Below are 27624 nucleotides of genomic sequence, written 5' to 3'. Positions count from 1 at the left end.
TGTCAGAGGCCTATTTTGTTTTTCATTTTTTCCCATTCCTGAAACTGACATATAAGGAAATTGATAATTTTGCTTTATATGTTGTTTTTTCTTTTACATACTGCAAGATGTCTCAATCTGATCCTGTCTCAGAATCTACTACTGGAATCCTGCTGCCTGATATCGGTTTTACCAAAGCTAAGTGCATTTGTTGTTAACTTGTGGTAACTGTTCCTCCAATTGTGGTTTATAATAGTTGTCATGATAAATTTTACATGCAGAAAATGTTTCCATTAGTAGTAGTTCATTACATGTTGCTGGTCCATCAACATCTAATGCTCAGGATATTCCTGTAAATTTAAGAGAATTTATTTCTGATCCCATTCAGAAGGCTTTGTCTGCCATTCCGCCTTCTAATAAACGTAAAAGGTCTTTTAAAACTTCTCATAGAGTTGATGAATTTTCTAATGGCTGACAACATACTGATTTATCTATCTCTGATGAGGATCTGTCTGATTCAGAAGATCCTGCCTCAGATATTGGCACTGACAAATCCTCTTATTTATTTAAAATGGAGTATATACGTTCTTTATTAAAAGAAGTGTTGATTGCATTAGATATAGAGGAGACTAGTCCTCTTGATACTAAAACTAGTAAAAGTTTAAATTCGGTTTATAAACCTCATGTAGTTATTCCAGAGGTTTTTCCAGTTCCTGATGCTGTTTCAGATATGATTTCTAAGGAATAGAATAGACTGGGTACTTCTTTTACTCCTTCAAGGTTTAAAAAATTGTATCCTTTGCCTACTGATAGATTGGAATTTTGGGAAAAGATCCCCAAAGTTGATGGGGCCATCTCTACTCTTGCTAAAGATCCTTTAGATAGGAAGCTTGAATCTTATCTAAGGAAAGCTTATTTATGTTCAGGCCATCTTCTTAGGCCTGCTATTTCTTTGGCTGATGTTGCAGCTGCCTCAACTTTTTGGTTGGAAAGTTTAGCGCAACAAGTATCAGATAATAATGTGTATAGCACTGTTAAATTAATTCAACATGCTAATAATTTAATTTGTGATGCTATTTTTGATACCATCAGAAATTATGTTAGATATATGTCTTTAGCTATTTTAACTAGAAGAGGTTTATGGCTTAAATCTTGGAATGCTGATATGACTTCTAAATCAACATTGCTATCTCTTTCTTTCCAAGGTAATACATTATTTGGTTCTCAGTTGGATTCTATTATTTCAACTGTCACTGGGGGGAAGGGGGCTTTTTTGCCTCAGGATAAGTGTAAATTTAAAGCTTCTAATAAATCCAAGCCATTTAAGAGATCTAAACCAGCCCCCAAATCCACATGAAGGTGCGGCCCTCATTCCAGCTCAGCTGGTAGGGGGCAGATTAAGATTTTTCAAGGATGTTTGGATAAATTCAGTCCAAAATCATTGGATTCAGAACATTGTCTCTCAGGGGTACAGAATAGGTTTCAGAGTAAGACTGCCTGTGAGAAGTTTCTTCTCTCACACATTCCAGTGAACCCAGAGAAAGCGCAGGCTTTCCTGAAGTGTGTTTCAGACCTGGAGTTATCTGGGGTGATCGTGCCACTTCCTTTTCAGGAACAGGTCTGGGCTTTTATTCAAATCTGTTCATTGTCCCGAAGAAAGAGAATTCGTTCAGACCAGTTTTGCATCTAAAAGTTTTGAATTGTTATGTAAGAGTACCAACTTTCAAAATGGTGACTATGAGAACTATTCTGCCTTTTGTTCAGCAAGGGCATTATATGTCCACAATAGACTTACAGGAGGCATATCTTCATATTCCGATTCATCCAGATCACTATCAGTTCCTGAGATTCTCTTTTCTAGACAAGCATTACCAATTTGTTGCTCTTCCTTTTGGCCTAGCGACAGCTCCAAGGATCTTTTCAAAGGTTCTCGGTGCCCTACTCTCTGTAATCAGAGAGCAGGGTATTGCGGTGTTTCCTTATTTGGACAATATCTTGGTACTTGCTCAGTCTTTACGTTCTGCAGAATCTCACACTAATCTACTAGTGTTGTTTCTTCAAAGACATGGTTGGTGGATGAATTTACCAAAAAGTTATTTGATTCGTCAGACAAGGGTAACCTTTTTAGGTTTCCAAATAGATTCAGTATCCATGACTTTGTCTCTAACAGACAAGAGACGTCTGAAATTGGTGGCAGCTTGTCAGAACCTTCAGTCTCAGTCATTCCCTTCAGTAGCTATGTGCATGGAGGTTTTAGGTCTCATGACTGCAGCATCGGACGTGATCCCCTTTGCTCGTTTTCACATGAGACCTCTTCAGCTTTGTATGCTGAACCAATGGTGCAAGGATTATACAAGGATATCACAATTAATATCCTTAAATCCCAATGTTTGACTATCTCTGACTTTGTGGTTAGATCACCATCGTATAGTTCAAGGGGCCTCTTTTGTTCGTCCAACCTGGACTGTGATCACAGATGCGAGTCTTTCAGGTTGGGGAGCTGTCTTGGGATCTCTGACAGCACAAGGGGTTTGGAAATCTCAAGAGGCGAGATTACCAATCAATATTTTAGAACTCCATGCGATTCTCAGAGCTCTTCAGTTTTGGCCTCTATTGAAGAGAGAGCCGTTTATTTGTTTTTAGACAGACAATGTCACAACTGTGGAGTATGTCAATCATCATGGTGGGACTCACAGTCCTCAGACTATGAAAGAAGTATCCTGGATACTTGTTTGGGTAGAATCCAGCTTTTGTCTAATTTCTGCGGTCCATATCCCAGGTATAGACAATTGGGAAGCGGATTATCTCAGTCGTCAAACTTTACATCTGGGAGAGTGGTCTCTTCACCCAGATGTGTTTTTCAAATTGTTCAGATGTGGGGGCTTCCAGAAATAGATCTGATGGCATCTCATCTAAACAAACTTCCCAGGTACCTGTCCAGGGATCCTCAGGCGGAAGCAGTGGATGCATTGACACTTCCTTGGGGTTATCAACCTGCCTATATTTTTCCGCCTCTAGTTCTTCTTCCAAGAGTGATTTCCAAGATCATCATGGAGCAATCATTTGTACTGCTGGTATCTCCAGCATGGGCTCACAGGTTTTGGTATGCGGATCTTGTTCGGATGTCCAGTTGCCAACCCTGGCCACTTCCACTAAGGCCAGACCTTCTATCTCAAGGTCCGTTTTTCCATCAGGATCTCAAATAATTAAATTTGAAGGTATGGAAATTGAACGCTTAGTCATAGAGGTTTCTCTGACTAAGTGATTAATACTATGTTACAGGCTTGTAAATCTGTTTCTAGAAAGATTTATTATCGAGTTTGGAAGACTTACATTTCATGGTGTTCTTCTCATAGATTCTCTTGGCATTCTTTTAGAATTCCTAGAATTTTACAGTTTCTTCAGGATGGTTTGGATAAGGGTTTGTCTGCGAGTTCCTTGAAAGGACAAATCTCTGCTCTTTCTGTTTTATTCCACAGAAAGATTGCTAAACTCCCTGATATTCATTGTTTTGTACATGCTTTGGTTCGTATCAAGCCTGTCATTAAATCAATCTCTCCTCCTTGGAGTCTTAATTTGTTTTTGAAGGCTTTACAGGCTACTCCGTTTGAGCCTATGCATTCTTTGGACATTAAATTGCTTTCTTGGAAAGTGTTGTTTCTTTTGGCCTCTGCTAGAAGAGTTTCTGAATTATCTGCTCTTTCTTGTGAGTCTCCTTTTCTGGTTTTTCTTTTTTTTTTTTTTTTTTTTAAATATTTTTATTGAGGTTTTTAAGGAGAAAGAAAAAAACATGGTACATGCAAATAAAAACTTGGTTTCAAAGGCAAAGGATAATCACCATACAATATACATATTAGGTATCACATTATGCAAACAATTGATCGCCTAATTATATAAATATAAGTTAACCTCAAGTTTTCAATAACAGAATTCCAGATATAAAATGCAAAACAAAAAATTAAACTTAATAAGAAGCCAAACCTTTCTTATCAGAGTACTAAAGGTAACAACAGGTTATGCAGGCCATCAAATAGATCTTGCAATATATGTTAAATTACATATATCACATAAAAAAGAAATATAATTACAATTATGCCCACATTAGCTATATTAACCTCTTTTCTATTTATATAACTTGAACTGATAAAATAAGAGGAGTGACCCCCAGATGTAAGTATCAAGGTATATGAAAGATAAACAGTCGCCTCTCTTGGGCTCGAAACATAACATAAGAGTAGAAAGAGGGACTATAGGGGTCACTCCATAATTATGAAACCTATAGGGCCTCTCTTGGACCCCTGCCGCATATATACTTGGTTTGAGGAACCATAGACATCAATGTTGCAGACAATAAAAGGAGGTCCAACATTGGTCTTTTTGAAGCCAGCATTATAACATCTTAGGGAGTATGGAGCTATGAGTATACATATTTGAGATGATATATTAATGACAGAGGAGCTATACCACCTGACTGTTAACGCTTATAAGGGCAGAGGGATTAGATGGACCCAACTTGTCAGCATACCTAAAAGTGAAATTGAGGTTAACACAAATATATAGGAAAAAAACATTAAACAAGAACTCCATGAGGTGGGACAAATGGCGCCATTATGACGGAACTCAGTGCATAATATCAATTCCTCCAGATGAGCTATGTCTCTATGTACCTCGCATGAATAACTGTTATTAAAAGTGGAATACAACATATCAAGCACACCTCGTTAGCTTAGGCTAAGTTACAGACAGATTTATGTGAACATCATTAAGCACTTATAGACAGAATAGAAACGATAGGTGAATAGGAGGCACATCTAACAAATAGCATGTCCCTAGGTGTGAGAGTCAGTGTGTCAGTCCCACCGAGTAGTGAATTGATTTTTAATTAACAGGATACGAAATTACCCCACTCCTGATCTGGGGCACAGTGACAGTTTGAGACCGCTCAGGTGAATCTCGAGTGTTGAAGTGATCCTGCACTGTGCTTCATATAAAGAAACAAAGGGCCTGTCTGATTCAAGTGCCCGCTGCTTCAGGCTAAGACTCTGAGTTCCAATTCGGGTGTAATGCCACATCTCATTCCGGACGGCTCTTGTCAGCTGTAAGGCAGGGTCCTGACCATGTGGCATTTCAGCCGGGTGATCTTTCTCCCTTGTTTGAGTTTGGGACAGGTTTGGGGTCATGGAGCGGGTCTCATTAGTATCCGGGCTGCAAGGCATACCTCCATGTCTTTTCTTTGCAACCTCTTCATGCACCCTCTGTACAAAACTTTCAGCAGAACCATGCATTGCTATGCTGCTCCCATTGCCCCGGGAGGATGTCGCTGCATAAGCTACTTGGCATGTTGTCACTGCAGGCTCTATAAAGTAGGTGTCTTGTTGCAGGGCCGATTTGTCTTCCGAGGTATGCTGCAACCTCTGTGCCACTTCTTTACAAACACTCCCCCATGTGAGATGTAGGGTCTCCGTAAAGCGCAATAAATGTTCCTAAAATAAACGGTCTACCATCCTCAGTAGGGTTACGTGATTTGACTCCATAACTATAATAAAGTTCACAGTATTTGCAACGTCTTACAATTGAAATTCAGCTCTTATAGCTGCTCAGCTCTTTCAGCTGCCGGACCTGACTAATCCGGAAACTGGGGAGGGCGAATGAGGATCCAGGCCGATATTAGGCTTCCGCTGCGTACCTCACAAGTGCTGGTCTGCCAGGCTGGAAACACGTATAAAAAATATATAATTCTGCTCCTTTAAAGATAGACAACACAGTAGTATTCAGAGAAGCCTTGAATTTTAATGCTAATGAGCAATAAACAGCGGATTTATCTGCTTGGATTTACAGCCGTAGTGGAAAAGCAGCCATTCTAGTCGGTGTTCGGACACGCCCCCCCCCCTTTTCTGGTTTTTCATTAGGATAAGGCAGTTTTGCGGACTTCATTTAAATTCTTACCTAAAGTTGTGAATTCCAACAACATTAGTAGGGAAATTGTTGTCCCTTCTTTGTGTCCACATCCTAGGAATTCTTTGGAAAGATCTTTACATTCTTTGGATGTGGTGAGAGCTTTGAAATATTATGTTGAAGCTACAAAAGATTTCAGGAAGACTTTTAGTCTATTTGTTATCTTTTCTGGTTCTAGGAAAGGTCAGAAGGCTTCTGCCATTTCTTTGGCATCTTGGCTAAAGCATTTGATTCATCACGCTTATTTGGAGTCGGGTAAATCCCCGCCTCATAGGATTACAGCTCATTCTACTAGGTCAGTTTCCTCTTCCTGGGCTTTTAAGAATGAAGCTTCAGTTGATCAGATTTGCAAAGCAGCAACTTGGTCTTCTTTGCATACATTTACTAAGTTCTACCATTTTGATGTTTTTTCTTCTTCAGAAGTTTTTTTGTAGAAAAGTTCTTCAGGCAGCTGTTTCAGTTTAATTCTTCTGCTTATAATTTCAGTTTTTTTCTTTTCCTTTATAAGATTAAAACTTATGATTTGGGTTGTGGATTCATTTTTTCAGCGGAATTGGCTGTCTTTATTTTTTATCCCTCCTTCTCTAGTAACTCTTGCGTGGAGTTCCACATCTTCCGTATTGCTATCCCATACGTCACTAGCTCATGGACTCTTGCCAATAATATGAAAGAAAACATAATTAATGTAAGGATTTACCTGATAAATTAATTTCTTTCATATTGGCAAGAGTCCATGAGGCCCACCCTTTTGATGGTGGTTATGATTTTTTTGTATAAAGCACAATTATTCCAATTCCTTTGTTTATGCTTTTGCTCCTTTCTTTATCACCCTACTTCTTGGCTATTCGTTAAACTAAATTGTGGGTGTGGTGAGGGGTGTATTTATAGGCATTTTGAGGTTTGGGAAACTTCGTCCCTCCTGGTAGGATTGTATATCCCATACGTCACTAGCTCATGGACTCTTGCCAATATGAAAGAAATTAATTTCTCAGGTAAATTCTTACATAAATTGTTTTTCTTCGTTCTCTTACTATCTTTATTTGAAAAAGAATGCATCCAAGCTTTTTTGGTTTAGTACTATGGACAGCACTTTTCTATTGGTGGATGAATTTATCCACCAATCAGCAAGGACAACCTAGGTTGTTCACCAAAAATGGTCCGGCATCTAAACTTTCATTCTTGCATTACAAATAAGGATACCAAGAGAATGAAGAAAATTTTATAATAGGAGTAAACTAGAAAGTTGCTTAAGATTGTATGCTCTATCTGAATCAGAAAAGAAAAAAATTGGATTCAGTGTCCCTTTAAGCTGCAGAAAAACATTTTAGATTAGAATTTAATGGAAGTGTATTGCAAAAATGCTTCTATTTCAATTTGAAGTGCATCTGTGCACTTTTAAGTTTTGACCTTTCTATCCCTTTAAAGGGACATAAAATCCAACTTTTTTTTTTCTTGATTCTGATAGAGCATGTGATTTTAAATAACTGTCCAATTTACGTTTTATTTCTAGTTTTTTTTTTCTCTTGGTATCCTTTGTTGAAAAGGATACCTATGTAGGCTCAACAGCTCCTGATTTGTGGTTGCGCATATATGCATAATTTTTTTGGCTCACTTAATTTGTTCAGCTAATTTCTAGTAGTGCAGTGCTGCTTCTTCAACAAGGGACACCAAGATAATGGATCAAATTAGATAATAAAAGTACATTGGAAAGTTGTTTAAAATTGTATTCTCTATGTGAATCATAAAAAAAAAATGGATTTCATGTCCCTTTAATTTCTAGTGTTTGTAATGTAACTTTTCAGAGTAATCGTTCATTCCTTAATTTTGTGGGAAACCTTCAATTCTGTCTCAACCTATTTGTAGTATGTAAGTGTGGGTTGTAACTCTTCAACCTGCAGGGTTTGTACAAGTTAAAGTTTACCGATTCTGCAAGGGTTTAGTCACCCTTTACCTCTGTCAGGGCTCTTTGGCTTTCAACTAGTGCTGCTGTCTTTCAACTAGTTAACTTTGGGATAGATCAGTGCCTGAGGTCTGATGTGTGCTTCCTTTTTCATCAGAATGATGTATTTAAAAAATAATAATTCAAGTCTCACCTATTGAAATTGAAGAGCCAGCAACATGTTTTTTGGGACCCATACATGTGTGTGTTGTGGAAAGGGGTTATTAGACCCATTTTCCCCCTGATGTTGGAACAGAGGGGAGTATTGAGTACTGGGTAGTGACAAAATTACACCATATGGGAGTTAGTTACGAGTCTGCCACAGGGATCTGTCCCTTAGCCTCCTCCTGTTGGGTTATTGTTGTACTCCACTATTATATCCTCTGCTGATGTTTACACAGCACTGGATGGGCTCTATACTGCAATCAGTATTTTCTCCAATTGGAAAGCACGGTAGCGTGGGTACATTTGAGGTAAGTAATGACACTCATGCACTCACATAACCCACAGGCTATTAGCAGGTACACAATTATTAGACAGACTATATACAACCTTCACTACCTAGATTCATTATCAAAGTCAAGTATGAATACAATCATAGGTAGAGAAAGCATATAAAGAGGGGATGCTCTTCACTGATAAACAAAAAAATATTTCTTTTTAAAGACACGATGAGTCCACAGATTTCATCCTTACTTGTGGGATTAAGCCTCCTGGTCAGCAGGAGGAGGCAAAGAGCACCACTGCAGAGCTGTATATATAGCTCCTCCCTTCCCTCCCACTCCAGTCATTCTCTTTGCCTGTGTTAGTGATAGGAAGAGGTAAAGTGAGGTGTTAGATTAGAATCTTCAATCAAAGAGTTTATTATTTTAAAGTAGTGCCAGTGAGTGCTACTTTGTGCTACGGTGTAGCCTAGACCAGATCAGTCTCTACAGTAGAGCATTTGGTGGCTTTAAAGCAATAGGAACTGGTGGGACATAATTCTCACTGCACCTCCTATACATATTTGCTGCCCTATTCTAGATAGCCTAAGCACTTTTAACTCAGGCTAATCTTAGTCCACAGGGCTATGGGAGGGAGAGGACCTCTGAAAACCTGCTGGACTGCCATGCTGTCGTACAGCATTCAAGGTAAGTGCTAACTTTATTATTTCTGGGGGCACATTCTCTCAGAAGAAAGTGAGCACTACATTACATTCATTCACATGTCAAGGGCTGAGATAATGAAGGGCTCTTATTGTGATGGGACTGTGGTCTTTCTTGAGAGCTATGTTATACATATACTGGGGCTGGAGAGCAAACTGTATTATTTTACTCCCGGCAGTTGTATCATACAGATATGCAAACCGGGAGACGGCTAGTTTTTGTTTTATGGAAAAAACAACAGTAACTCTCCACTCCCGATAACGGTAGTTTACTTCTAGCCAACCGGGAGGTATGTTTTTTTAAGGGACTATGGTGTGGGCTACAACGGCTCCATCTTTATTAAATTAGCTGTCCGGGAGTTACTGCTTGATACGCCCATGATGGGCGGGGCTATGGTGTAATTCTGTTCCGACAGCTCCATTTTTCTTGTTTGCCGCTCAGGAGTTCCAACCTGATACACCCACGATGGGCGGAGCTAGGCTACGCTACGTCTCCCTACAGAAAGTTTGCGCACCTTTTTGTGCAGTCCCGGTACTCGTTGAGTATTCAGATGAGCAATATGAGAATGAGTCTAGTCACGATGTTGCTATGACAGTCACAGAGCAAATGTGGTGGCATAAAAGTTTAGTTTGGAGTGGTGCGTTGCCTGCTTTTTGTTGGTCAGTCTTACGTTAGCTGACAAAAAGGGACAACTGTTGCAATTCTTATTGTAAAGATAAAGCACTGTTTTGCTTTTTTATTTAAAGGCATAGTACCACCCGGTTTCTAATTAAACAGCTTATGTTGTTAGAGGCCCTACACCATCTGTTTACCTATCTACTGTTAATAGTACTAATGTGAGGTATCTACACATTTAAAGAACACAGTAGTGTTTTTATTTGATAATTTTGTTCAGGGTATTTCAGATGTCTAGGTGTTAATTCATCCATTCTGACTTTGACTGGAACGAAGGTGCCCAAAAATGTTTTTTTATTTTAAAGAGACAGTACGGTTTTTTGTGGGGTTCCTTTTATTTGATACATTACAGCTGTTTACTGTATAATGCAGCTTGGTACTTAAAATGGAACATGTGTACACCTAAAATATAGATTTTTTTTTTCCTGGTCCACATTTAGTACTCTGTGGTTCCCTGCCATTTTCATAGGGATTGTGTGCACAAGACAGGGTTGCTTTAATGTACATAGCTATGTCTATTACCAGCAAGGTTAACATGATACTGGATAATTTCTGACACAGAAATAAGATTTAAAGTGACAGTAACTTTTGTGTGTTTGTTTTCATTAAAGATTACACTCTTTTTTTTTTCTGTACTCCGCCTTTTATGGCGTTTGCTGTTTGGGGGTAGGTTGACAATGATCACTTTATGCCACAAACCTATAGTGTTCACCAGATGTTTGGGCACACATGCAATGCCCTGTGCTTCCTCTCATACTCCATCCGGAGTCTTTCTTTGCATATCATGCATTCTAGGGTTTTCCCATGTGGAAACTAACCTTACTAGAGGAATTATTTTCACCTTAGCACAGGTGTAATCTATCCTAGTACGCCCTGTGAGTCATACGGAATGGAAAAGTCTGTATTCCCTATACTTAAAGATATGTTTCCCATAACCGACTTGGCTAAGGAGCAGACATTACCTAAGGTGATAGGAGCAGTTCCCAACTTAGCTAAGAGAACTACTTTCTTTGTTTGAGACTAGTTAGATTCTCTAGGGTTGTCTCAAAGATTAGGAAAGGGATGTACGCCAAGGTTTACATTGACTTACAACTATGTACTTTCTACCATCCTTAGCGGGCGGCATTTTGGTTTGATGCATTGTCTGATACTTTTAAGTCAGACACTCTCTTGTATAAGATCCAGGATGGGATAAAGGCTGTTAATTGACTAAGTTCCTTTATTTCAATTTTTTTCCTTGAAGTTTTTAAAATGGGAGAGTAGGTTTCAGGTTTCTCTGTCCCAGTTTTCTGAGCCTCATGGTTAAGGCCTTGTTATATAGATTTAGGATCTAAGTCTACTTTTTTAACGGTTCATTACAAGAAGGCCTTGTTGGAACCTGGCTGGATGAAGATGTTTTCTTCTGAATTAAAAATAAATAAATAAAAAAGGATATAATTAGCCTGCTGTCGGATCAAGGACAACATGAAGAACATGTCCCTGATCTGGGATCAGATTTTATAGGGGACAGTCTTTTGGTTTTCATTTAGGCTTGGATTCGAGACGTTTAGAATCCCTGGACAATGAAAAATAGTTTTTCAGAGATTCACAGTGGACTGATTTCTGATTTCAAGATTCTCAGTAGACCAGTTCAAAGAGAGGCGTTCTTACATTGTGTAAGAGACCTCCCTTCCATTGGAGTACTTGGCCTGCTCCGATACAGGGGCAGGATTTTTATTCAAATTTGTTTGTAGTTCCCAAAGAGGAGGGAACCTTCAGACCTATCTTAGACTTTGTGACTCTAAACAAGTTTATCGGAGTTTCATCTTTCAGGATGGAAACTATTCGTACTATCCTTCCTTTGATCCAGGAGGATCAATTTATGACAACAGTGGATCTAAAGGATGCATATCTTCATGTTCTTATCCACAGAGATCATCACAAGTTCCTGAGGTTTGCCTTTCTGGACAAACATTTTCAGTTTGTAGCTCTCCCTTGCGGTCTGGCCACGGCGCTCAGAATTTTCACAAAGGTTCTGGGGTCTCTACTGGCGGTTCTAAGAATTCGGGGCATTGCGGTGGCGCGTTATCTGGACGATATTCTGATCCAGGCGTTCTCTTCCAAACAGCAAGGTCTCATACCGACATTGTGCTAGCCTTCCTTAGAACTCACGGGTGGAAGGTAAATCTGGAAAAGAGTTTGTTCAGTCAAGGGTACCCTTTCTGGGAACACTGATCGACTCTGTGTCAATAAAAAAAATTCTGACAGAGGTCAGGAAGTTAAAAATTCTGAATACATGTCAAGCCCTTCAGTCCAATCCTCGGCCGTCAGTGGCTCAGTCCCTGGAGGTAATCAGATTGATGGTGGGGACCATGGACATCGTAACGTTTGCACGTTTTTATCTCAGGCCTCTGCAGCTAAGCATGCTTAGGCAATGGACTGAAGATTATACAGATTGACTCCTCGAATAACCCTAGATCAGGAGACAAGGGACTCTCTTCTATGGTGGTTGTCGCTGGATCATCTATCCCAGGGGATATGCTTTCGAGGACCCGCGTGGGTGATTGTGACAACGGATGCCAGCCTGTTAGGATGGGGAGCAGTCTGGAGCTCCTTAAGGGCTCAGGGAGTATGGACTCAAGCAGAATCTCTCCTTCCTATCAACATTCTAGAGTTGAGGGCGATATTCAATGCGCATCAGGCCTGGCCTCAGTTGGCCTTGGCCCTCTTCATCAGATTCCAGTCGGACAACATAACGACAGTAACTTACATCAATCATCAGGAGGGTACGAGAAGTTCCTTGGTGATGATCGAGGTCGCCAAAATAATTCAGTGGGCGGAGGCTCACTCTTGCCATCTGTCGGCGATCTACATCCCAGGGGTGGTAAGCTGGGAGGCAGGTTTTCTGAGCAGGCAGACTTTTCATCCGGGAGAGTGGGGGCTCCATCCGGAAATATTTTCAAGCCTGATTCTCAGATGGGGTTGGCCGGAGTCAGACCTTATGTTGTCTCGTCAGAATGCCAAGCTTCCGAGATACGGGTCCAGATCCAGGGATCCCCAGGCCGAGCTGATAGATGCCTTGGCAATTCCTTAGTCTTTCGACCTAGCATATGTATTCCCCCCGTTTGCTCTCCTTCCCCCGGGTGATTGCTTGAATCAAACAGGAGAGGGCATCAGTGATCCTCATTGCTCCTGCGTGGCCTTGCAGGATTGGTATGCCAATCTGGTGGACATGTCATCTCGGCCACCATGGAAGCTTCTATTAAGGACCTTCTCATTCAGGGTCCCTTCCATCACCTGAATCTGGTTTCTCTGCAGCTGACTGCTTGGAGATTGAACGCTTAATTTTATCTAAGTGAGGTTTTTCTGATTCAGTCATAGATACTTTAATTCAGGCACGTAAGCCTGTCACTAGGAAAGTTTACCATAACATTTGGCGTACATGTCCTTATTGGTGTGAATTTAAGGGCTACTCATGGAGTAGGGTTAGGATTCCCGGAATTTTGTCTTTTATCCAAGAAGGATTGGAGACAGGGTTATCAGCAAGTTCCTTAATGGGACAGATTTCGGCTTTATCTATTTTGTTACATATGCGTCTGGCAGATGTTCCAGATGTGCACTCTTTTTGTCAGGCTCTGACTAGAATCAGGCCTGTATTTAGACCAATTGCTCCTCCTTGGAGTTTAAATTTAGTTCTTCAAGGGGTTCAGTTTGAACCTATGCATTCCATAGATATTAAGTTATTATCTTGGAAAGTTTTATTTTTGGTTGCTATTTCTTCTGCTCGAAGAGTATCTGAGCTTTCGGCATTACAATATGATTCTCCTTATCTTATTTTCCATTTGGATAAGGTGGTGGTACGTAAAAGACCTGGTTTTCTTCCTAAAGTTGTTTCTAACAAGAATATTAATCAGGAGATTGTTATTCCTTCCTTGTGTCATAATCCTTCTAAGAAGGAACGTCTGTTACATAATTTAGACGTAGTCCGTGCTTTAAAGTTCTACTTACAAGCGACTAAGGATTTTCGACAATCGTCGTCTTTGTTATTTTTTCAGGGACACGTAGGGGTCGGAAAACTACGGCTACCTCTCTTTCTTTTTGGCTGAAGAGTATCATCCGTTTTGCATTTGAGACTGCTGGACAGCAGCCTGCTGAACGAATTACGGCTCATTCCACTAGGGCTGTGACTTCCTCATGGGCATTCAAAAATGATGCTTCTGTTGCACAGATTTGCAAGACTGCAACTTGGTCTTCTCTTCACACTTTTTCTAACTTTTACAAATTTGATACTTTTGCCTCGACTTCCCTGTCTTGTCCCTCCCTTTTCATCCGTGTACTATAGCTTTGGTATTGTATCCTACAAGTAAGGATGAAATCCGTGGACTCATTGTGTCTTTAAAAAGAAAAGAAAATGTATGCTTACCTGATAAATTTGTTTCTTTTTAGACATGATGAGTCCACGGCCCACCCTGTTTTCTGAGACAGGTTCTTAATTTTTGTAAACTTCAAACACCTCTGCACCTTGGCTTTTCCTTTCTCTTCCTAACTTCGGTCGAATGACTGGAGTGGGAGGGAAGGGAGGAGCTATATATAGCAGCTCTGCTGTGGTGCTCTTTGCCTCGTCCTGCTGACCAGGAGGTGAATATCCCACGAGTAAGGATGAAATCCGTGGACTCATCGTGTCTAAAAAGAAACAAATTTATCAGGTAAACATAAATTTTCTTTTTTCCTAAGCGCATTGCGGCACGCTGTCTAGTCACAGCCGGCCCAATGCACTATTAAACTGAATGTAGCTCGCTCCCGCTACCAGACCATTTTGTGGCACAAATCGGCACAAACAGATGGTATATTTGTTTTTAAAATTGAATAAAATGGGGTGCAAAGTGGGCGGAGTTTCCTAAAAATAATAATGCGCAATATCTTCTAAACCAAACCGGCACAAACGTTTGTTTTTGCAGCACAAACGAATGGTATATTTTTATTCAGTTTTTACAAACATGGGGTGCCAACTTCACATAGGTACAGTTGTAGAGACTTTATTTCAGGCAATGTAGCCCCTAAAGAGGGGTTTCTACCGGTAATGGATTCTTTAGAAATAATCTACCAGTACATTTTAGTCGCTTCTTTTGTGCTAATCCAATGATTTCTTAAAGAACATTAATTTTACTTACATGTCACAAAGGATTTTAGAAAATCCGCTACTTTATTTGTTCATTTCTCTGGTTCACTTATTGGTCCAAAGGCGTCAGCTGTTACTTTAGCTTCCAGGTGAAAGCAGTTGATATGTAAGAATTCTTGGAGGTAACGTAAGTCTCCCTTAAGACATATTTCTACCCTTTTTAACTAATTTAGTTTCTGCCAATTTGGATGTTTAATTGAAGCTTCTGTTAATCAGATGTGCTATGCAGTTAAAGGGATAGTAAACACCAAAAATGTTATTGTTTGAAAAGATAGGCAATCCCTTTATTTATCATTCACCAGTTTTGCATAACCAACACTGTTATAGAAATATACTTTTTACCTCTGTAATTACCTTGTATCTAAACTTCTGCAGACTGCCTCCTTATCTCAGATCTTTTGACAGACTTGCGTTTCAGGCAATTGGCGCTGACTCTTAAATGACTCCGGTGTGCGAGTACAATGTTATCTATATGGCACACATGAACTATCTGAATCATGAAAGTTTAATTTGGACTTTACTGTCCATTTAACTAGTCTTCTTTATACACTTTCTCTATGTTCTACCATTTTTATATGTTTGCCTCTTTTTTTAGGCAGCTTTTGGCAAGTCCTACAGGTTTAGTGTCTGGTAAATAGGAACCTACCTTTTTTGTCCCACCCATTTATTCGTGGACTCCACAACTTGGGTATTAGATACCAAGAGTAATGGCTTTTGGACTTTCACCACCTTATGAAAGAACACAAAAGATATGCTTACCTGATAAATTTCTTTCATGGTGGTGAGAGTCCCCGACATCCACTCATATTTATGCATTCAATCATTTATACTTTCAATCAATTGGCAGCAGTTTTAGTGTGCACCTCATTTACCCTGCTTTGTCCTTTCTTATTTTTGTTTTTCTCCTTTCTTGGTTATGCGTTAGACTGAGATACCAGAGAGGTGGGAGGGATAAAAAGCTCATGGGATGTCTGGTAGCATTGCTTATTTTCATTTGTTTTACAGATTATTTTTTTCATCTCAGATAAATAGCATTTTTTTTTTTTTTGGAGTGGCAAGAAATATTTTATTTTTGAGACAGGTGTCTTATGCATTTCTTTTTTTTTCCTTCCCAATTCTAACACAGAATAGCACATTTAACTAAATATTGCTTAAGATTTAGTAAAAAATAAAAAGTTTAGTTGAACCTCTGTTTCTTTTATCAGTGAACCGCATTTCCATCTCCTGCATTCCACTACCACTGACCCCCGCATGGAAGAAAGTGATCATCCAGGGATCCCAGGAGAGCAAGGACCCATAGAGCCTGGTCAGAAACTCTCTAAATTTAACAGCAGGCCGCCAGGTAATCCTATGACAGGGTACGCTCTAGGAAGTAGTGGTTTTGCACGGTCTTATAGAAATCGTTTTGCAGACCTCACAGAAGCCATGAAATTGTGCTGAACCCAGGAATCAATGTGAGCGGTGAACTGGTCTTTGTAGAAATGACCAAGGCTCTCTGGAAACCAGCTTTTTTGCAAGCAGTTGCACTTTTATCCTGGGAATACTAAGCTGCTACAAACTCTCTCCTTTTTAGTTTATTATATATCATATTGCAAAGGGTTGACACTTATACCAAATCTAGGTGACAACAAGAAAACCGGGTCTAGACACACATTTTAACTAATTGTCGGACAAGTGTGTCTAAGTATATGTACAGTTATCCAAAAGATTAACAGCTAGAAGTATAATTCTTGTGGACTGGCTCCTGGGATTGGTCAAATTGTAGTTTAAAGAGTCAGTAAACACCTTGAGATTTTAATATAAAGGTTTAGTTCTGTATAGTAAAACTACTTTTATTATATATTTGCGCCCTTTCATGTAATTTAGCTTTGAACATTGACCGTTTTCTAATTCTTATAAATGAAAAGGCACCCTGCAGACTTTGCAAGGCTAACCCTGCTACATACATCTAATTGATTGGCTAAAATGGATACAAGCTGCAAAACAATACACTTTATACTAACAATATAACAGTGGCTATCCTTGCCAGCTGTGGCTCCTCCAAATGAGGCAAATAGTGGGTGCATATTGGCTACAATTACAACAAACAATGTTAATTTGTTTTAAAAATGTTTAGACTAGTCTTAAATGCTATTCTGTAGCAAGAGAACAGAAATATCTTGTCATTGCAAGGTGTTTACTGTCATAACTTATTTCCTTCTAGTTTAATACCTTTTAGCACAGAGCTTTGGCAAATCCCAGATTATTACAAAGTTTAAAAGACATAAATATGATGTTCTAGAGACCAGAGTTTTCTAATGTTATTCCTGAGGGATAAACAGCTGCCGATGTGCATAGAAAGAGTATTCTTGTTCCTATTTTGTTGTGAATATGATCATGCATTAAAGGGATATAGTCAAGTCAAAATTTAAACTTTCATTATTTAGATAGGGAATGCAATTTTAAACAACTTTCCAATTTACTTTTATCATCAAATTTGCTTTGTTCTCTTGGTATTTTTTGATGAAAGCCAAACTTAAGTAGGCTCATAAAATGATTTATAAGCTGTTGAAGCCGCTTCTTATCTCAGTGTATTTTGACGTTTTTTCACAGCTAGACAGCGCTAGTTCATGTGTGACAAATAGAAAACATTGTGCACCATCCTGTGGACTTATTTGAGTCAGCACTGATTGGTTAAATACAAGTCTGTCAAAAGAACTGAGATAAGGGGGCAGTCTGCAGAGGTTTAGATACAAGGTAATCACAGAGGTAAAAAGTATGTGCATATAACAGTATTAGTTATGCAAAACTGAAGAATGGGTAATACAGGGGTTGTCTATTTTTTTAAACAATAACAATTTTCAAATAGACTGTTCCTTTAATTGCTTAAGGAAAAAAAAACGTGTGAGCTTTTAAATTGCACATACATTAAATATGTAAAGAAAAACTCTTTTTTGGACGATCCCAAATTTTTTCTAAAGATGGTGTAGCAAAAAATTCCTTTTAGGCATCTTCTGGCTGAAGGTGGAAGAGAAATCAGTGATTTACTTATCCCGTCTTTGAACAGTGAGTGAGATATCTGTTGGGATATATAAAAATATTGCTATGCAACAATTTTTTATCTTTATTTTTCCTTTATACTCAGCCTAAAACCCCATCTTGAATAAAATACTTAAAGGACTATTTAATACTGTAGAACTGCATAATCAACAAGTGCTTAATAAAAATACAATGCAATAACACTTACTGAGCAGAATTATTATGACTAATTTCAAAATTTACTTCAATTTCTCAGCCCATGTTATGTGACAGCCATCAGCCAATCACTGACTCATATATGTATACTCTGTGAACTCTTGCACATACTCAGTAGTAGCAGGTACCTCAAAGTGTGCATATAAAACAACTGTGCAAAATTTGGTAATGAAGGTAAATTGGAGCATCTCTTAAAACTGTGTGCTCTATCTTAAAGTGAAAGTCAATCCTAGTGTTTGTGAAACGCTAGGATTGACCATTGGAACAAATAAAAGGGACTATATATACTCTAAATAGCTGTGCGCCTTGTGGCGCCGGATTTCACGCACAGCTATTTGCTAAGAGGTGGAAACATAACCTCTTAGCAAAACAGCAATCTGCCATGGGCTGCCTGAGCAGCTCAGTGCGGCAAACAAATAAAGGAGCTTTCTGCATGAAATATTTTATACTTCATGACTGAAAGTCCACTTTATTTGTTCCAATGGTCAATCCTAGCATTTCACAAACTTTAATTATGAAAGTGTAGTTTTGACTTTAGTGTTCCTTTAAATGTGTGTTAAATAAAAAAGTTTGAATTACTAATTTATGACTTAAAGGGACAGTCAACACCAGAATTTTTGTTGTTTTAAAAGATAGATAATCTCTCTGTGATTACCTTGTATCTAAGCCTCTGCAGACTGCCCGCTCTTTTCAGTTCTTTTGACAGACTTGCATTTTAGCTCACTCCTTGTTAAATTCACGTACATGAGCTCAATGTTATCTATATGAAACACATGAACTAATGCCATCTAGTGGTGAAAGACTGTCTAAATGCATTTAGATTAGTGGCAGCCTTCAAGATCTAAGAAATTAACATATGAACCTCCTAGGTTTAGCTTTCAACAAAGAATACCCAAGAGAACAAAACAAAATTGGTGATAAAAGTAAATTGGAAAGTTGTTTAAAATTACATGCCCTATTTCAATCATGAAAGTTTTTTTTGGACTTGACTGTCCCTTTAAATAAGATTGCTTTTTCTATTGGCATTGATATATCTTAAAACTGAAAATATTTTGACACAAATTTCTAGCAAAAAGGGCCAACCTCTGCTTTATAGACTTTTTAGTGTCATCTGACTTTCTTTTTAATGACCCGATGAGTCCACGGATCATCTTAATTACTATTGGGAATACCACTCCTGCCCTGCAGGAGGCGGCAAAGAGCACCACAGCAAAGTTGTTAAATATTCCCTCCCAACTCAGTCATTCTCTTTGCCTACATTAAGTGCAAGGAGGTGGTAAATTAGGTGTTAGAAAAGATTATTTTTATTATCAGGTATTTGTAGAGCGCCAACAAATTCTGCAGCGCTGTATTCTTCAATCAAGAGTTTATTATTTTTAAAAGTAGTGCAAGATTGTGCTGCTTTGTCCTAGGGTGTAGCCGTAGTCCATATCAGTCTCTTCAGTAGAGCAGTGGTTGCTTTAGAGCAATGGGAACTTGTGGGACATAATTCTCACTGCGCCTCCCATATTCTGATGCTGCAATTACTCTGAAAACCTGAGGGATATTACTCAGGACTTTCTTTTATTTTCAGGTCTATGTGAGGGAGAGGACCTCTCAAACCTGGGAACTGTCTTGCTGTCAGGCAGAAGATGAGGTAAGAGCTGACTTTAAGTTTGGGCACTTTATTATTTTTATTCAGGCCTCATTAAACATGGGTTCTTGTTAAAGGGTTACAGAGATATATCTCCTAGTGTAGTAGGGGACACTATGGCAGTTGGAACGCAGGCACTGGGGCTGAATTTGACATGTGACCTTCATCTCCCGGCGGTTTCATATCTAATAATAGCTGGGAGATTACATATTGATGAGCTGTTCGGCGGAGAAAGAGCTCAGTGCGAGGGGGTTTCTCTGTGAGATTGTAGCAAACGGACTAAGCAACTGCCTAAGCATGAAACTGATCAGTTGGTTATTTTGCTCCCGGTGATTGAACTTAATAAGTTAATAATGGCGACCGGGAGATGGCTATCGATGCGCCCACGATGGGCGGAGCTTGGGTGGCGCCAAATTAGTTGCTCACCTATTTTCCTAACACTTCCGGTTATTGGAAGGAACGGAGGATTTTTAGTCTGAGTGTTTACGCTTAGGAGACAGCGCTACAGCTGAGTCAGGAATTTGAGCAGAAGGGCTAACAGGCACCTCAGCTGGGTTAAGCTGAGGTGTAGAGGGGGTTTGCAGTACTCGTGTACCTCATGTACCTATTCAGCCATGTCTGCCAACATAAAAATAAATGTTACACTTTAAAATTTAAAGAGACGGTAACGTTTCTAATGTGTTAATTTTTATTACAAAAGGTAAGACTTTTATTTGATTAATCTTCCATATACGAGTCAGATTGGTCCAAGAGACCGTACAAAGTGTCACCTTATGTTTTTGAAGCAAATCCCTTTCTCTGTTCTTTATGTTGTGAGAACTTTATTATAGGGATAAAAAAAAAATTCTCCCCAAGTGTCCATAAAATTTTATAGCCCACACATGCAGTGCCCTGCGCTTCCTTGCAAATTCCATCTGGAGTCACTTTGCAAGACTTCACTTCTCTGATGTCCTTGGCGATATCTGTTGCATTGTCTGCTTTTCCCATGCTGCAAGGAAAACGCTGGATGAAATATATTTAATCATATACAGTAGTAGCTATTCCGAATGTTTCTTCCCTGGAGCCTGAAGAGGAAGATACTTCGGTAGTATATAAGGGGAAAATCTCAGACTCTGTCTGGGTAATACCTTTATCTAATACTGAAGTTGTTTCTTTCAGTTTAAGCTTGAATATCTCCATTTGTTACCTAAGGAGGTTCTAACTATCCTGAACGACTCCGACATTACTGGCGTAGTCAATCCTAATCAGTACAGTAAAGCTAACAAGTATTTTGATGTGCCCTCCATGGTGTACGTAGTTTTTGGTACCAGAAAGGGCTACAGGGAGACCGGGTACCTCTTTTCTTCTACAAGATACGACGAGTCCACAGATTTCATCCTTACTTGTGGGATATTAACCTCCTGCTAACAGGAAGTGGCAAAGAGCACCACAGCAGAGCTGTATATATAGCTCCTCCCTTCCCTCCACCCCCAGTCATTCTCTTTGCCTGTGTTAGTAATAGGAAGAGGTAAAGTGAGGTGTTAGTTTTAGATTCTTCAATCAAGAAGTTTTTTATTTTAAATGGTACCGGTGAGTACTATTTCTCTCAGGGAGATGAGGTTGATGATCTTATCAGTTGTAACTAAGATCCACGTTGGTTCCCACAGAGCTTCTGAAGGTAGTGCAAGAGAAATCTTCACTGTGGAGAACGGTTTCATGCTACAAGCAGCATTGAGGTATGTTCAGTCTTTTATTTCTGAGGAGACTTTGTATATCAGAACTGGCTGACTTTTTTCCCTGCTAGGGAAGGGGTAAGCAGTAGACCTGTACATGAAGGGTATTACTGAAAATCCTGTGTGTATAATTTTATTTGACATAGTACTGGGCAATATCAATAAGACACTGGGAGAGGCAGCTTGATGTTTTTTTATTTGATTGCAAAAATAAATAGTCAGTATGGCTGCAGTGTAACAGTAATGTTTTAGGGATCCACATGGCTTACTTTGCAAACCTCTTCCCATGCGGTTATACAGACTGATATGTTCGACGTCCATGATGGGCAGGGCCTATTTTCGCGTGCTCAGACGCGCAGTTTACTCTGACTGAGAAGGCAGCAGGCATTAGCTCCGGTGGGGCCTAAACTTGTGTTCTGTTCACCGGATCATTTTTGAGTCATTTTGCAGTACCCTGGGGGCAGTTAGCGCCACAGCAGAGCTGTTGCGAGGTGCAGGGGTCATTTTTTTTTCGATAAAATATATTTTCTCCAACATTGGTGTGTCCGGTCCACGGCGTCATCCTTACTTGTGGGAATATCTCTTCCCCAACAGGAAATGGCAAAGAGTCCCAGCAAAGCTGTCCATATAGTCCCTCCTAGGCTCCGCCCACCCCAGTCATTCTCTTTGCCGTTGCACAGGCAACATCTCCACGGAGATGGTTAAGAGTATGTGGTGTTTAGTTGTAGTTTTTTAATTCTACTATCAAGAGTTTGTTATTTTAAAATAGTGCTGGTATGTACTATTTGCTCTGAAACAGAAAAAGATGAAGAGTTCTGTTTGTGAGAGGAAGATGATTTTAGCAGACAGTAACTAAAATCGTTTGCTGTTTCCACATAGGACTGTTGAGATGAAGTAACTTCAGTTGGGGGAAACAGTTAGCAGACTTTTCTGCTTAAGGTATGACTAGCCATATTTCTAACAAGACTGTGTAATGCTGGAAGGCTGTCATTTCCCCTCATGTGGACCGGTAAGCCATTTTCTTAGTCTCAAACAGAATAAAGGGCTTAATATGGGCTATAAAACTGGTAGACACTTTTATGGGCAAAATCGATTGCTTTATTTGGGCATTTTATACATGTTTATGCTTGTAATTCACACTTATAAGCTTGGGGGACGTTTTTTAACGTCAGGCACTGTGTTAGACACCTTTCCAGTCAGGAAGGGCCTTCCCAGTTGTAGGCTGAGCCTCATTTTCGCGCCATTACTGCGCAGTTACTTTTGAGAGCAAGACATGCAGATGCATGTGTGAGGATCTGAAAGTAGTTGGAAAAGTTCCTAGAAGGCTTCATCTGGTATCGTATTCCCCCCTGGGTTTGGTAAAGTCGCAGCAAAGGCTGTAGCTGGGACTGTAGAGGGGTTAAAACTGTAACCGGCTCCGGTTTCTTTATTTTAAGGGTTAAAGCTCTGAAAATTGGTGTACAATACTTTGAATTCTTTAAGACACTGTGGTGAAAATTTGGTAAACAATTCCTTCATACTTTTTCACATATTCAGTAATAAAGTGTGCTCTGTTTAAAATTTAAAGAGACAGTAACGGTTTTGTTTTAAAACGGTTTTTGTTCTTTTTTGACAAGTTTAAGCCTGTTTAACATGTCTGCACCTTCAGATAAGCTATGTTCTATATGTTTGAAGATCAATGTGTGTCCCCCTTCAAAATTGTGTGATAATTGTGCCATAGCGTCCAAACAAAGTAAGGACAGTATTGCCACAGATAGTAAAGTTGCCCAAGATGATTCATCAGATGAAGGGAGTAGACATAGTTCTACATCATCTCCTTCTGTGTCTACACCAGTTTTGCCCACGCAGGAGGCCCCTAGTACTTCTAGCGCGCCAATGCTTATTACCATGCAACAATTAACGGCAGTAATGGATAACTCCATAGCAAATATTTTATCCAAAATGCCTGCATATCAGAGAAAGCGTGATTGCTCTGTTTTAAACACTGTAGAGCAGGAGGGCGCTAATGATAATTGCTCTGTCATACCCTCACACCAATCTGAAGGGGTCATGAGGGAGGTTTTGTCGGATGGGGAAATTTCAGATTCAGGTAAAATTTCTCAACAGGCAGAACCTGATGTTGTGACATTTAAATTTAAATTAGAGCATCTCCGCGCACTGCTTAAGGAGGTGTTATCTACTCTGGATGATTGTGACAACCTGGTCATTCCAGAAAAATTATGCAAGATGGACAAGTTCCTAGAGGTTCCGGTGCACCCTGACGCTTTTCCTATACCCAAGCGGGTGGCGGATATAGTGAATAAGGAGTAGGAGAAGCCCGGCATACCTTTTGTCCCCCCTCCTATATTTAAGAAATTATTTCCTATGGTCGACCCCAGAAAGGACTTATGGCAGACAGTCCCTAAGGTCGAGGGGGCAGTTTCTACTTTAAACAAGCGCACTACTATTCCTATCGAGGATAATTGTGCTTTCAAAGATCCTAAAAAATTGTAGGGTTTGCTTAAAAAGATTTTTGTACAGCAAGGTTACCTCCTGCAACCCATTTCGTGCATTGTTCCTGTCACTACAGCAGCGTGGTTCTGGTTCGAGGAACTAGAAAAGTCGCTCAGTAGAGAGACTCCGTATGAGGAGGTTATGGACAGAGTTCACGCACTCAAGTTGGCTAATTCTTTTATTTTAGATGCCACTTTGCAACTAGCTAGATTAGCGGCGAAAAATTCAGGGTTTGCAATTGTGGCGCGCAGAGCGCTTTGGCTAAAGTCTTGGTCAGCGGATGTATCTTCCAAGACAAAATTGCTTAATATCCCCTTCAAGGGTAAGACTCTCTTTGGGCCAGAATTGAAAGAGATTATTTCAGACATCACTGGGGGAAAGGGCCATGCCCTCCCACAAGATAGGCCTTTCAAAGCCAAGAATAAGTCTAATTTTCGTTCCTTTCGCAATTTCAGGAACGGACCGGCCTCTAACTCTGCATCCTCTAAACAAGAGGGTAATGCCTCTCAAACCAAACCAGCCTGGAAACCGATGCTAGGCTGGAACAAGGGTAAGCAGGCCAAGAAGCCTGCTGCTGCTAACAAAACAGCATGAAGGAGTAGCCCCCGATCCGGGACCGGATCTAGTAGGGGGGCAGACTCTCTCTCTTTGCTCAGGCTTGGGCAAGAGATGTTCAGGATCCCTGGACACTAGAAATAGTTTCTCAGGGTTATCTTCTGGAATTCAAGGAACTACCCCCAAGGGGAAGGTTCCACATGTCTCACTTATCCTCAAACCAAATAAAGAGACAGGCATTCTTACATTGTGTAGAAGACCTGTTAAAGATGGGAGTGATACACCCAGTTCCAACGGCGGAACAAGGAATGGGATTTTACTCAAATCTGTTTGTAGTTCCCAAAAAAGAGGGAACTTTCAGACCAATTCTGGATTTAAAGATCCTAAACAAATTTCTCAGAGTACCATCGTTCAAAATGGAAACCATTCGAACGATTCTACCCACAATCCAGGAAGGTCAATTTATGACTACCGTGGATCTAAAGGATGCGTATCTACATATTCCTATCCACATAGAACATCATCAGTTCCTAAGGTTCGCCTTTCTGGACAAACATTACCAGTTTGTGGCCCTCCCATTCGGGTTAGCCACTGCTCCAAGGATTTTCACAAAGGTACTCGGATCCCTTCTAGCGGTTTTAAGACCGTTCTGGCCTTTCTCAGATCTCACGGATAGAAGGTGAACATAGAAAAAAGTTCCCTGTCTCCGTCGACAAGAGTTCCCTTCTTGGGAACAATAATAGATTCTTTAGAAATGAGGATTTTCCTGACAGAAGTCAGAAAGTCAAAACTTCTAAACGCTTGTCAAGTTCTTCATTCTATTCCTCGTCCTTCCGTAGCTCAGTGCATGGAAGTAGTAGGATTGATGGTTGCAGCAATGGACATAGTTCCTTTTGCGCGAATTCATCTAAGACCATTACAACTGTGCATGCTGAAACAGTGGAATGGGGACTATACAGACTTGTCTCCAGTGATTCAAGTAGATCAGAAGACCAGAGACTCACTCCGTTGGTGGCTAACCCTGGACCACCTGTCCCAGAGAATGAGCTTCCGCAGACCAGAGTGGGTCATCGTCACGACCGACGCCAGTCTAGTGGGCTGGGGCGAGGTCTGGGAATCCCTGAATGCTCAGGGACTATGGTCTCGGGAAGAGTCTCTTCTCCCGATAAACATTCTGGAACTGAGAGCGATATTCAATGCTCTCAGGGCTTGGCCTCAACTAGCAAAGGCCAGGTTCATAAGATTCCAATCAGACAACATGACGACTGTTGCTTATATCAATCATCAGGGGGGAACAAGGAGTTCCTTGGCGATGAAAGAAGTGACCAAAATAATAAAATGGGCAGAGGATCACTCCTGCCACCTATCTGCGATCCACATCCCAGGTGTGGAAAACTGGGAGGCGGATTATCTGAGTCGTCAGACATTCCATCCGGGGGAGTGGGAACTCCACCCGGAGATCTTTGCCCAGTTGACTCAATTATGGGGCATTCCAGATATGGATCTGATAGCGTCTCGTCAGAACTTCAAGGTTCCTTGCTACGGGTCCAGATCCAGGGATCCCAAGGCGACTCTAGTGGATGCACTAGTAGCGCCTTGGACCTTCAACCTAGCCTATGTGTTTCCACCGTTTCCTCTCATTCCCAGGCTGGTAGCCAGGATCAAGCAGGAGAGGGCCTCGGTGATCTTGATAGCTCCTGCGTGGCCACGCAGGACTTGGTATGCAGACCTGGTGAATATGTCATCGGTGCCACCATGGAAGCTACCTTTGAGACAGGATCTTCTTGTACAGGGTCCATTCGAACATCCAAATCTGGTCTCCCTCCAGCTGACGGCTTGGAAATTGAACGCTTGATTCTATCAAAGCGTGGGTTTTCAGATTCGGTGATAGATACTCTAGTTCAAGCCAGAAAACCGTTAACTAGAAAAATTTACCATAAAATATGGAAAAGATATATCTGCTGGTATGAATCCAAGGGATTCTTATGGAATAAGATTAAAATCCCTAAAATCCTTTCCTTTCTACAAGAGGGTTTGGATAAAGGATTATCAGCGAGTTCTCTAAAGGGACAGATTTCTGCTTTATCTGTCTTATTACACAGACTGGCAGCTGTGCCAGATGTTCAAGCATTTGTTCAGGCTCTGGTTAGGATCAAGCCTGTTTACAGACCTTTGACTCCTCCCTGGAGTTTAAATCTAGTTCTTTCAGTTCTTCAAGGTGTTCCGTTTGAACCTCTACATTCCATAGATATTAAGTTGTTATCTTGGAAAGTTTTGTTTTTGGTTGCTATTTCTTCTGCTAGAAGAGTTTCTGAGTTATCTGCTTTGCAGTGTTCTCCGCCCTATCTGGTGTTCCATGCAGATAAGGTTGTTTTGCGTACTAAGCCTGGTTTTCTTCCAAAGGTTGTTTCTTACAAGAATATTAACCAGGAGATAGTTGTTCCTTCTTTGTGTCCGAATCCAGTTTCAAAGAAGGAACGTTTGTTACACAATTTAGACGTAGTCCGTGCTCTAAAATTCTATTTAGAAGCTACAAAAGAGTTCAGACAAACTTCTTCTCTGTTTGTCGTCTATTCTGGTAAAAGGAGAGGTCAAAAAGCGACTTCTACCTCTCTTTCCTTTTGGCTTAAAAGCATCATCCGATTGGCTTACGAGACTGCCGGACGGCAGCCTCCAGAAAGAATCACAGCTCACTCCACTAGGGCTGTGGCTTCCACATGGGCCTTCAAGAACGAGGCTTCTGTTGATCAGATATGTAAGGTAGCGACTTGGTCTTCACTGCACACTTTTGCCAAATTTTACAAATTTGATACTTTTGCTTCTTCAGAGGCTATTTTTGGGAGAAAGGTTTTGCAAGCCGTGGTGCCTTCTGTTTAGGTAACCTGATTTGCTCCCTCCCTTCATCCGTGTCCTAAAGCTTTGGTATTGGTTCCCACAAGTAAGGATGACGCCGTGGACCGGACACACCAATGTTGGAGAAAACAGAATTTATGCTTACCTGATAAATTACTTTCTCCAACGGTGTGTCCGGTCCACGGCCCGCCCTGGTTTTTTAATCAGGTTTGATTAATTATTTTCTCTAACTACAGTCACCACGGCACCCTATAGTTTCTCCTGTTTTTTTCCTCCTGTCCGTCGGTCGAATG

General features: G+C 40.3%; 1 protein-coding gene across 5 annotated transcripts in view; it reads left to right on the top strand.

Annotated features, from left to right (window-relative positions):
• The window catches only part of NCOA6 (nuclear receptor coactivator 6), a 288056-nt gene that overhangs the window by 133827 nt on the left and 126605 nt on the right, over positions 1–27624 (top strand). For all 5 annotated transcript variants that reach the window (XM_053713955.1, XM_053713638.1, XM_053713867.1 and 2 more), the window contains one exon: positions 16057–16193. In XM_053713955.1, coding sequence (XP_053569930.1) covers positions 16057–16193 — 137 coding nt within the window. The remainder of the gene's footprint in view (positions 1–16056; positions 16194–27624) is intronic.

Source organism: Bombina bombina, chromosome 1 (assembly GCF_027579735.1).
Source record: "Bombina bombina isolate aBomBom1 chromosome 1, aBomBom1.pri, whole genome shotgun sequence".
Taxonomy (NCBI): Eukaryota; Metazoa; Chordata; class Amphibia; order Anura; family Bombinatoridae; genus Bombina; species Bombina bombina.
Note: the sequence above shows the minus strand (reverse complement) of the source record. Positions and strands in the feature narration are given on the sequence as shown.